Source organism: Plectropomus leopardus, chromosome 24 (genome assembly GCF_026936395.1).
Source record: "Plectropomus leopardus strain MGB_pleo_1.0 chromosome 24, ASM2693639v1, whole genome shotgun sequence".
Lineage (NCBI taxonomy): Eukaryota > Metazoa > Chordata > Actinopteri > Perciformes > Serranidae > Plectropomus > Plectropomus leopardus.
Window position 1 is genome coordinate 17042982 of NC_142199.1, and position 11514 is coordinate 17054495.

General features: G+C 40.1%; 1 protein-coding gene across 2 annotated transcripts; it reads right to left on the bottom strand.

Annotated features, from left to right (window-relative positions):
• Window positions 1-1056: 1056 nt before the first annotated feature.
• stradb (STE20 related adaptor beta) lies at window positions 1057-10983 on the bottom strand. 2 transcript variants are annotated; one of them, XM_042513070.2, is made up of 12 exons: window positions 10777-10982; window positions 9894-10186; window positions 9255-9335; window positions 6974-7076; window positions 6768-6889; window positions 6519-6627; window positions 5623-5746; window positions 4826-4997; window positions 3856-3960; window positions 3517-3773; window positions 2991-3033; window positions 1057-2896 (listed from the first exon to the last, which is right to left on the bottom strand). In XM_042513070.2, exons 2-12 carry the CDS (start codon window positions 9903-9905, stop codon window positions 2735-2737), a joined length of 1290 nt encoding a protein of 429 aa, XP_042369004.1. In that variant the 5' UTR covers window positions 9906-10186; window positions 10777-10982; the 3' UTR covers window positions 1057-2734. The 2 variants fall into 2 exon arrangements, with proteins under 2 accessions (XP_042369004.1, XP_087930736.1); XM_088074610.1 differs by lacking the exon at window positions 9255-9335 and having other exon boundaries at window positions 10777-10983.
• Window positions 10984-11514: the final 531 nt, after the last annotated feature.

Below are 11514 nucleotides of genomic sequence, written 5' to 3' on the forward strand. Positions count from 1 at the left end.
AAAATAATCTTAAAGAAGAAAATGTGTTTTGCTTAACTATATTTGTAAGTAAAATTTATTTGATTCAAGATCTGGAGTGCATCCCTTTTCCATTGATTTATATAAAATTGTGCTTCTATGTAACAAATGTCAAATTATCCTTCATAAAACCCATTTTATAGACTTGCATTTACTTATTTTGATTTGTTTTAATTTGTTTTTTAATGAATCTTTATATATTATATAGAGTCCAACAGTTATCAGAAAATAACAGCCTCCCAGATTTACCTGTAAAGATGAAGTTGTCCCCGTCTTGTTGGGCTGTCGGGTTTGGAAATCTCCTCACACACACAGAAGAAGCTGTCATCATCTTCTCTCCTCTATGTGCACAAATCCAAACATTTGCAGACAGGTGTGAGATTATATGAACATTTTTTCCATATAAAGCAAAATATTTAGGTGGGCAACAACTATTTATAGGCATTCATTATAATCAGGGTTCCCACATTTTTTCATCAACAAAATTTCAAAAACGTTTCCATCACTTTTCAAGGACTTAAAACAGGAAATATTATTTTTCTTGCCCCACCTAGGCAGCAGTTTTCTAAAATATCAAATTCAAAATCTATTGAAAAATAATTTCAGCTGGCTGGCGCATATGAAAAGAGAACGTCAGAAAATAAAATAAACTTACTTGATAATAAAAATAACCCATCGATGCGAATTAGCTACTGTGGCAATGTCATTCCACGCAGCAAAATTTCATGACTTTCAATGATTTTTACAAACTCTATGGCTGTGGGAACCCTGTATAATATACAGTTTGCTTGCAATTGTTTACATGTTGTCTGTATAACGTAGTAAAGCCTTAAATAAAGTCCTTTTACAGTCTATGTTCCAGGATCCATAAAGTATCAGGTATTAAAGGAGAATAATGGAGTACTTCACAATGGGGCTTCTGTAAAAAAAACAAAAAACAACAAAAAACCAACAACAAACAAAAAACTTACATAACGTACACCCAACATATTTATATCAAAACAAATGTTTTAAAAAAGCAATCAAGGCTAACAGGTGTAGAAATCAACTTTTGTATATTCATATACATCATTTATAATATGTGTATATATATACAGTATAATATAAGGCTCGTACAGCTACCATGTCTGATATGTACTGCGGGTCACAGTTCTCATACACAGTACACATAAATCACAGTTACAAATAAATCACCATGTTCAGAATGCAGGTTTCATTAAAACAAAAAGGCATTGTTGGAGAAGTGGTCACAGCGCACAGTAGAAATACTCTTTTGGCGAATTACTGACAATAAGGGCAGGGACGGTTTCGATCTACTGATGATTTTTCTAGCTCCTACATGGGACAATAGATACACTCTACGTTATAATAAGTTCTGTTCTATTGTTCATGTGCTCGCTTTTTCGGAGCCTAGTTTGCACCGTATTTGCTCAACGTGACAACAAACATGACTATACAAAGTAAAAAAAGTGCATATAGGTTCAGACATACAGCAAAAATGTATTCACAGATTTAATTGTGGACTTTTTTTTTTTTTACATTTTTGAAATCTAGTCATCAGTTTTTTGAGGCACTGGGACCTTAATTTTGAAGGAGTGTGTAGTCTTTTGTTAAATTTTGATTCAAATACTATATTCATACTGGAACCATTGTTCCCATAACTTGGTATAATCAAATATAATGTTGCCATGTTGTTCGTAACAGCTTGAACCTGATTTTTTCATCTATATTTGTTATGTTTTGGCAAATTGCACCGATCACTGAATTTCTTAGATACTGGAAAATAATTAAAAGTGTCAGGATTCTCAGGCTGCAATTGTAGATTTCTATTTTTAGATTTTTTTTTAGATGTAGATTTATATTTATTTATTGTGGATTTACAGATGCTTGTTCACCACAGAAATCAGAGATTATGATATCCTCGCAAAAAGTGTAATTCACAGTGAATCTAAAAATATGTGCATCGTGTCTGTGTGTTCAGATTTGACTGAGTCGTGACTGAGAAGGAAATTTCTGCTCAAGCCTCACATTTCTGTTACATTTGAATATATATGCACATGTGCTGTAAATATCTTTTTATGTACCTCAGTATTCACTATTCACAGTCTGAAAACATAATACTGTAAAGGAAAAATCCACCCTTGCATACACTTCAGGGGTTATTTTCTCGGTACTTTTTAAGATTTAACATTTTGGTGTATTAACGTCTTTTTTTTATATTTAGCTAGCAAGGTTCTCCTTTTTTTGAATGCTTTTAGAGGAGAACAGGTACAATAGCCACCTAAAAACTGACCATTAACCATTGAAAAATTAAAGTACTTCATAAAAACAACGTTTCCTGTACAAATTACTGTTTTCAAAGAAGTATTTCTGGGTGGACTTTTCCTTTAACTCACAGTTGACTTTTATCTCAGAGGAAGTGCGTGATTTTTCGTTTTCTTTTGTTCTGTGACTCGTTGACAGTCCATTATGATATTTGATCGGAGCAGCATCTTTGATCCAGCGCTTTCACAGTCTCATCACCTTCCCATGACTCCACACACGCATCAGACAAACATATAAAAAAACCTACAAAACTACTTAAAAAAGGCTCAGAGAGTCGGGTTAATCATACAAAATAAAAGCACAGTAGAATTTGGCTTCATTGCTTCGCTTTGATTGTCTCGTGTTTGGCTTGCTAGTCAGGATTTGAAGATGTATGGACGGGGTGTTGAGGTTAGGAGAAGTCCCACACGGCCTCAGTGGTGTCGGTCGGGGTTGATGTCGGAGCGTGGCAGGACGGGGCGGGGGGACAGGATACTGGAGTGTCCTCAGGGCTGGTGAGGGGCACTGCTGGGTACATGAGGCTGAGGAAGGTGTCTCTGGTGTGCCTCTTCACCTGCCGACACAGCGCCGCTTTAACACCAGCACATCCAACTGTATCACTGCTTTTTACAATTTTCTCAATAAATAAACTTGACTCATAAACCCACCTGCTTGAAGAAGGCGTGGGTCAACAGTGTAGATGCTGACGGTCTGTGGAAGACAAAACGGGACAAACATTTGCATCCAGGTCTGTGTGCTGTGTATGAACATACAGTAATTATATCCATTGTCAAATGAAGTATTTTCTTTCTGCTGAGTTAAAACCACCAATCGTGTCACCTGTGTCAAAAGGAAGCCTGTGGATACTGATGGACGAGAGGCTTGTAATCGCAGTTTTAGGTGAGCTGCACAGTGCTACGGTTGCCAGGCGTAGTTCAGTAGAGAGAAAATGGTTCCCACATGAAACTAAAGATGTTCCAATACCATTTTTTCCCTCCTAATACTGATTCTGATACCTGAACTTGTGTATAAATAGCGCTTTAAGCACCAAAAGCTGAGTACCATCTAATTCCTGATATCTCCAACATTTGGCAACTCACACCAAAACAATCTCGATTAATAATTAGCACTACAGGTGAAAGGAAAAATATGTATTTTTGATTTTAGGGTGAGCTGTCCCTTTAATGTAATGACCTGCGCTCGGGCTGCTGCTGCAGACACAGCTGGACCAGGTTGTGGAGGGTTGCCGAGTGGTTTTTGGGTCCAGGGCTCTGAGGTCGGTCGGTAGGAGGGGCGGTGGCGCTGTGTGTCAGGCTTCCTGTGGCCACGCTCTCCCCGATGCCGGAGTCGACCCCTGACCGCGACACCTTCAGCCCCCCCAGCTCGCCCAGCGGGAAGGGAGCCACGTCCAGCAGGCAGCAGTGGGAGCCGCGCAGCTTCTGAAGCAGCATCTGAGACGAAAGATTCAAACACTGACGCAAACTTCACACACATATTCTCCTTAAGCAGTCTGGATGGAGGTGTTTTTATTACCTGAGTGGGGGGCATGTCCTGGAAAGGCACCCTGCCGCTGACCAGCTCACACACCACAATACCTAAACTGTAGATATCTGACTTCACTCCATAACCGTGCAGGTCCTACTGAGGGCAACAGCATGAAGAGAGGAGAGACGGATTACATCAGAAAAACACTGACACTGCTGCTTTCTGAAATATGTATCTTTGTTATTCAGGGTTCCCACAGTCATGAAAAGTCATAGAATTTCATATCATGTCATGGAACTAGTAAAAATAAATGAATGTGAAGTCACTGAATTTTTACCCCTGAAACCTGAGCAAACTGAAATAAATATCTATCCAGGTTTCAGAGGGCTAAAAATCATTGAAAGTATTGGAAAAGTAATGCAATTTTGTTGGGTTTGAAGAGATTATTATTATTATTTTTTTTTTTATACTTTATTGTGTCAATACAGCATACAGCATTCCTGCAATATATCCTGTTATTTAAATAACTTGACACAATATTTCATTTTAGTTATCTTTCACCCACGTGGCATGGTCAAAGTATAACCTTTCATAACTTAAAATACAAATACCCCCAAAATAACCAAAATAAATGAATAAATAAGTAAATAACATTAACCAACAACCAAAAAAAAAAAAATACACCCACACTTACAACAAATACCTTAATTAAATAAATGCACACATAAACGTGAGTAGTTGAAGAAGAAGAGAAGAGATTATTATAGTAATCTGTTCACGTATAGTGGCTCCAATATGTGTCAATGCAGGACGTCCCATACATTTATTTATTTTCTCCCCACGTTCCAGCTCCTCTTTCATGTGTGCCTGTGCGCTGAAATTAGGTTTGGGCCAGTGGCACAAGAAAAAAAATGATCATGGCTCCTTGAAAAGTCATGGAAAAGTTTAAAATTTTGTCCATGAAAATGTGTGGGAACCCTGATTATTGATGTTTTCACTTAATCTAGTGAGCGCTGACCTGTCGCAGTAGTTCAGGGCTGAGCCAGGGCAACAGGGCGGGGCTGTGGTGGGGCATGTCAAACACCGCCCTCATCCTCTTCCCTTCACGCATCATACTGTAAACACTGTGCAGCCCTGAGAGGTAGACGTGGCCCTCCCCTGACAGCAGGATATGACTGGCCTTCACCCCCCTGACAGGACAGGAATATGTGGACAGACAGTGAGAAACAAACATTTTCCAATACAGATGCATCTTATAACAGTGGTTCCCAACTCATGGTCCACTAGGGGGGTCGCAGGTCCATTCTGGATGGACTACAAGTGACTCGCGACCATGTCATGTTTGGGAAAAACGGGCTTCGTCCCACATGATGTGTTCAAGGGCCGTCAAAAATATAAAAATCCAACAATAATTTCTGTTAAATAATAATTTGACTTATATTTTTTTTATTTTGGCAGGCCTGTGGTCTGGAAAGCACGTTTTCTTTACAAATTGCCAAAATCTTTCAGAGAATAAAAAAAAAAAAACAGAAAATCTGCCGATAGTTTTTAAACATTACCCAGAATTTTAAAGGACAAAAAAATCACCAAAAAGTGTCAGAGAAAAAAAAAAAGGCCTTAAAACCCCTGGTTTTAACTACTTGCACTTAATTCTTGCGTTATGGTTAATACAACTGTGTGTTAAGCCCATATGTTATTTCCATTTTGTCAAATAAAGTTAAATATGCTGTAATATCTCCACCTTTAACCTGGACCCAGGGGCTGGACTAGTTGGGAACAATTGTCTTATAACATGTCCTGTCTCCTGTGACTGACCGGTGAACGTAGCCCATTCGGTGCAGGTATTCCAATGCTTTCAGCACTCCGTACAGCAGGTACGCTATCAGGGATTCACTCATGCCATCTGGGAAATATGTTCTTAGTAAGCTGTCTGCAGAGCCTGCAGGCGAGAGGAGAGGGAAAAGGACCGCTGAGGAAGTAATTCGAATGGAAAATCAGAAGTGATTTATCTGAATTTTCAGACAGTGGTGCAAAATGTGAGACAGGAGATGCAACAGCTTATCTGAACTCTTGCTGAACTTTCATTTCTTCTCCAGAGTTATTCCTTTAAGCTTCTTAGCTGCTTTTTCATTTTACCAGGTTTGGTAAACAAACCATTTTTATATTTCATCCTAGCAAAGCTCAAGTTAATAATTTTCAAGTAATTTCACTCGGCCAAACTGGATTACTTTAGTTATTTCTAAGAGTTTAATTAAAAAAAGAAACAATCTTCAACTCTGCCACGGAACCAGAAGTAACACCTGCTGCACAAATAACCAGTGTCAGCCGTCATGTAAACGCCAGAAAAGTGTTTTTGCAAAACATTATGACCTTTGACCTTTTCAATATAAAATGTCATCACTTCATCATTTTATCCTATTGGACATTTGTGTGAAATTTGGTTATAATTAACATATAAATGCTTGAGTTGCAGCCCAAAAAAAGTATCGTAGGGTCACAGTGACCTTTGACCACCAAATCCTAATATTTAAATTGTTGAGTTTAAGTGGATGTTTGTGCAGAATTTGAATTCATTCTCTCAAAGTGTTCGTGAGACATCGTATTTACAAGAATTGGACACACAGACAGACAGACGCACAGATAACCTGAAAACACACTTGCCAGCGTGGAGGCATAATAAAAAAAGTCACTGAGATGTGGTACTAACTGACCATAGGACATGAGCGGTGTGAGGACCCACAGCTGGCAGCAGGAGCTGAAAACCAGGCGAGAGGTCAGCAGGTTGGGGTGACGGAACAGCCTGGACAGCAGAACCTCATTCTGGGGTTTGAGACACAATCAGATAAAAACAAGCTGCACGGTTTAAAGTGTCTGATACCTTTTCGTGACACTAAAATACGCTTTGAAGAGAAGAACCACATGTGCTCTACAAAAAGTGTATTTTCTGGTCTGCAGCTCACCATGAGCTGCAGCAGCTCCTCCTCGGTGCACTCGTCCAGGTTGGTTTGTTTGACGGCCACCAGCTGGCCTGTGGGCATGTGGCGTGCCATGTTCACCTGGCTCAGGTTATTGAAGCCCCTCCCTGTGATATACAATATTGACTCTGAGTGCAGCAGAGAATTTATTGCAAATAATGGTCTGACTGGAGTGCATGTTTTGTCCTCACCCAGCTCAGACAGCAGCTGGTAGTGGGCTGGCTCAGGCGACAGCCCTGTGACGTCATCGCCACCTGCTGGCCCTTGCAGAGTGTATTCAGAACCGTCACAGCTCTGCAGGGACGCACACATACACACACACACACACACAAACGCACCCCAAACCCACATATATATGCATTATACATTTATCTGCAAGGTGACCCAGAGTGGCATTGAAGTGATTCAGCAAAGCAACTTGCTACACACGAGCTGTCATTTTATATGTGCATTAAGTCATCTTTAACCTTCATCGACCTCTGTTAGTGACCAGAAGGAACTGAATCTATGTTGACAGAACTTTGGTCCTCACTCGAAAGCTCTGGCACAGGTTTCAAACCAAAAAACAAACAAACAAAGTAACAGTGTAAGAACTGAAAACTTTCAGTTAAGTACTAATAATTTTCTGTATCACTTACTGCCTCTGTAGTTATACTTTTTACGCAACAATTTTGTGATGAGGTAATGTTTGAGGGGCTGATGGCCGCCAGGGGGTGGCACTGTGACACTGATCAGAGCAAAGGGTTGGGAGGGGGGGACGGGGGGAGTGATGCTTGCAGTTTCAGTGATGCAGACAGATTTTTGGGACACAGTAGTGTCTGGTTCTCTTTCAGCATCAGACGGTTTCAGGCGTTTCTGATGCATTTTTGTTTAAAACACACCTGATGAATGTGTTTTATTACTATGTTTTTCCATACTGTCCCAGCATTTTGTCTGTATTATCAGGGGGAAAATGACCTTGCACACACAGTACATTTTAAGTAGTTATAATTACCAGACCAACAACAAAACGTCATCTGCAGTATTCTGATGTCTCCACTAAATTTTCATCAGTTTGGAGGGAAAAAAGGTTTTCTAAATGAACATAGTCTATCGCATTACAAGCATTTTTATTTTTATTTTGCAGAATCCTGCAGAATATCACTCTGGATTATAAGTGAAAACTGTAAAAAAAAAAAAAATGCAAATAAAAAAATCTGCAGATTCCATTTGAGTCCGATAATTAGACTACTAAACTTTAAGCACTGCGTTCAGAACTATTCAAGAAGAAAACAATAAAACAGGCAAACTCTCTGTTGAAATCAATCAAATCAGTGATGTGGATTATTAGCGATGCTTTCAAGGGGCACTCTACTGATTTCACACATGAAGATCAGTTTTGTCTTCTGTGGCTCTGTAGGAGCTTTGTCACGTCTGAGAAAACAACCCCTGATGATGCCACGTCGATGTCGTCAGGGTGACCTTGACATTTCAGATGAAAAAGCTTGTCAGAAATTGGGAGTATAAGAGACGTGAACCTTCCACAAGGTTCTAATGAAAAGAAATAAATTGAGTTGTATTACTGGAATTATAGTATCCACTGTTTTGGAGCTCAACCCAAAAAACTGGAATATCGTGGCTGTTGTCATAATAATTTAATGTTTTAATTTGTGTGTGTTGTGGAATATTAAGATGATGGAGTGCCCCTTAAAGTGATGCCAACCACTTTAAAGGGACAGTTCACCACAAAATTAAAAAAAAATTTTCTTTTACCTGTAGTGCTATTGATCAGTCTAAATTATTTTGGTGTGAGTTGCAGAATGAAAGATAGACCTTGTTGTTTGTTCAATGAAGACAGTTTTTACTTTCTACCGAACCACACCCACCAGCCGTATCACTGCGGGGAAGGAGCTCACCTCACTCCACTGAGCGATTAACCCCACAGCTCACCTGAGGAGGACACTATGTATGTTTACATATCACGCTGTCGTGACCATGAGCCTGCCATCCATGAGTAGCAGCACGCTTCCTTCTGTGCAGTGATACTGTTGGCGGGTGTAGTTCGGTATGAAGAAAATAGTTCTTACATGAAACTGCTCACTAACTGGAATATGGATTATTTTGAGTAACGTGGACATTATCTCTGTGAAGAGACAATGATGTTGAGATTTCAAATGGTTATTTTTTTTTGGTGTATTGAGAGGAGAGTGCCACCTTGTTCTGTTATATCGGAGAGAAAGATCTCTACGGCAGAAATCTCCAACACTTGGCAACACACAACAAATAATCTAGTTTGATAAACAGCAGTACAGGTAAGAGAAGAAACATGTAATATAGATTTTGGGTTGAACTGTCCTTTTAACCGCTGCGATGTTATTCCAATAGTTGCTGTCTTTAAGGGTTAAAAAGATCCAGACAGATGATAAATGAACAGTGATGGAAGAGCATCAGTGTGGCGCTTGTCTCCATGCTGACAGCATCTCGGCTACTGACCAGAAACTGGTGGCTGATGTCCTCATAGCGCTCCTCTATGTCCAAGGGCTGGACCTGAGTGTGGGAGATGCAGGAACAGTCCTGGTGAAGGGGGGGAGGAGCACAGGTGAGACATGCCCTACAGGACATGGAGGAGTGGTGAGGAGACATGGAGCTCGGGGAGTGGAAGGTGATACATTGCCTCGGGAGGGTTGGGAGGGTCATTGATGAGGCATAGAAGCAAGCATCTGGGGCTGTGAGGGCACTTACGGGACGTTTTATGGGAAGTGGTGAGTGGAGAGAGAAGTGAGGATAACAAAGAGGCAGCTGTGTCCCAATGGAGCAAAATAAGAGCTGCATACATAATTAGATGTGCCCATTAGATGTGAGGAATGCAGACAGCTAAAGAGTATCTGATATTTTCCAGATGCAAAGCTGCATCTAAATAATATGACCTCTCATATAAGTTGCAAAAATACAAATTTGACAAGTGGTGCATTGCTATTCCTACAGACTGGTTGAATTTGCCCACCAGAGGCATCAGCATGAGCCAACACCTGATTCGTGACTATAAATCTACCAGGTCACTACTCAGCGACGGACTCACAGAGTAAAAAAAAAAAAAATAAAAAATCCATGCAGCAGCTTTTATATTCTTACCAAGAAAGACATGGAGTCCTTATGGCGACGGTAAAATCACAGGCTTTGGCATTCATCCGCTCACAGGCCGAGGGAGACGGACCGCGATGGAGGGAGGCAGGAGGAGGATGGAGCGCAGCGGTGTAATCCGAGACAAGCGTTGAATCCCCCACTAGACTAGAGAGCAGCCAGCATCCATCCAGCCTCAGCCATTCATCCATCCGCCCGCAGCTTACCTGGCTGAGTCAGCTGACCCAAACATCTGCGATTCACCAGCAGATAGCCGCGTGCTGGTGGGAAACTGTGAATGAAAGCTGGAAAACAGTGTTTGATAACACCCCCGATGAGATTTTAACATCTATTTAATGAGTAATATCCAGTGTTTGTTTGTCGATTACAACCTAAAAGTAACAATTTCGCAATGCGATGATTAAATCCACTTCAAGGTTAACCCATAGAGCAATAGATGCCATTCAAGCTGCAGCCCCGTACACACAGACTGATTTTATATTGTAAAATAATGATTGGATATATTCAAAACACACAAAAACTACAAGTCCAAAGACAAATAAACGTATAAACGTAAGACATTGATTAAACGTTTCCTCAACGTTAAATTGCTCAGTGGGATGATTAACTGGAGCCATTTTTGTTTAATCACAACACCGCTATTATCAGTGTCGTCAGTTCATGTTGGCGAGCATACACGATTTATATCTGATTTCGGGTGTTAATATTGTAATTTGTTGTGATTTTCAACACCCGAAAGACAGAAAATAAGGTCAACCGTTGCGATAACTAGTCTCACCAATGTAGCGACGAGCTTTAAGCTAACGTTAGCTCCGTCAAAGAATAGCTTTTGTGTTTATTTCCAAGTAGCCTGTAATGAAAAGCAGCTGCTTACCGTGTATTTACAGCAACTCTCGCGCTTCGACGTAAACAAGTTAAAAAACAAAGGACAGCCTCATATCCCTAAAGCGAAGTTTTGCATATATGACTCACAGCCTTTCATTTTGTCTCCAAATTACTGGGGGGAGGCGGTTCAAAAAGTATCGAGTTTTACCGTCGAATCACAGCCAGAAAATGTTTTTTTTTTTTTTTTTTTTTGACAGGACTTTTAATTTGACACAGACAATTGACGCGCGGTGAAAACGTCAGAGCGTGCACACTGTCGCGCGCTGATGACTTGTGATGCCGTCCCCAGTCCGCCAGGAAGTGCACCACAAGAAAAATAGTGGCCGAAACTGGAACTACAGCGACTTATTATTATTATCGTTATTAGTAATAGTAGCCGTATGAGTAGTCGTGGTAGCATGAAAAAATATTAGTATTATTTATTTTTTCAATTACACCCATCTGATTTCCTTGGACAACAAAACTTTCAACTACAGATGAAAACACTTAATTCCACAATGTAGGTTTTATTTCACCGTGTGGCTGTAATATTACAGATTGTCCAGCAGATGGCATCAATTCAAAACAAACCGCAGAAGGTGTCCTCGTGAGTGTGTGCATGCCAGCCTCCTGACACCTCTAAAGCAAAACCAATAGTTTTTAACAAGTAGTCTATAAATTTCCCTTTTTTGATCTGCAAATTCAATTATTTTATTTATTTATATAAATATGTTATAATAATAATTAT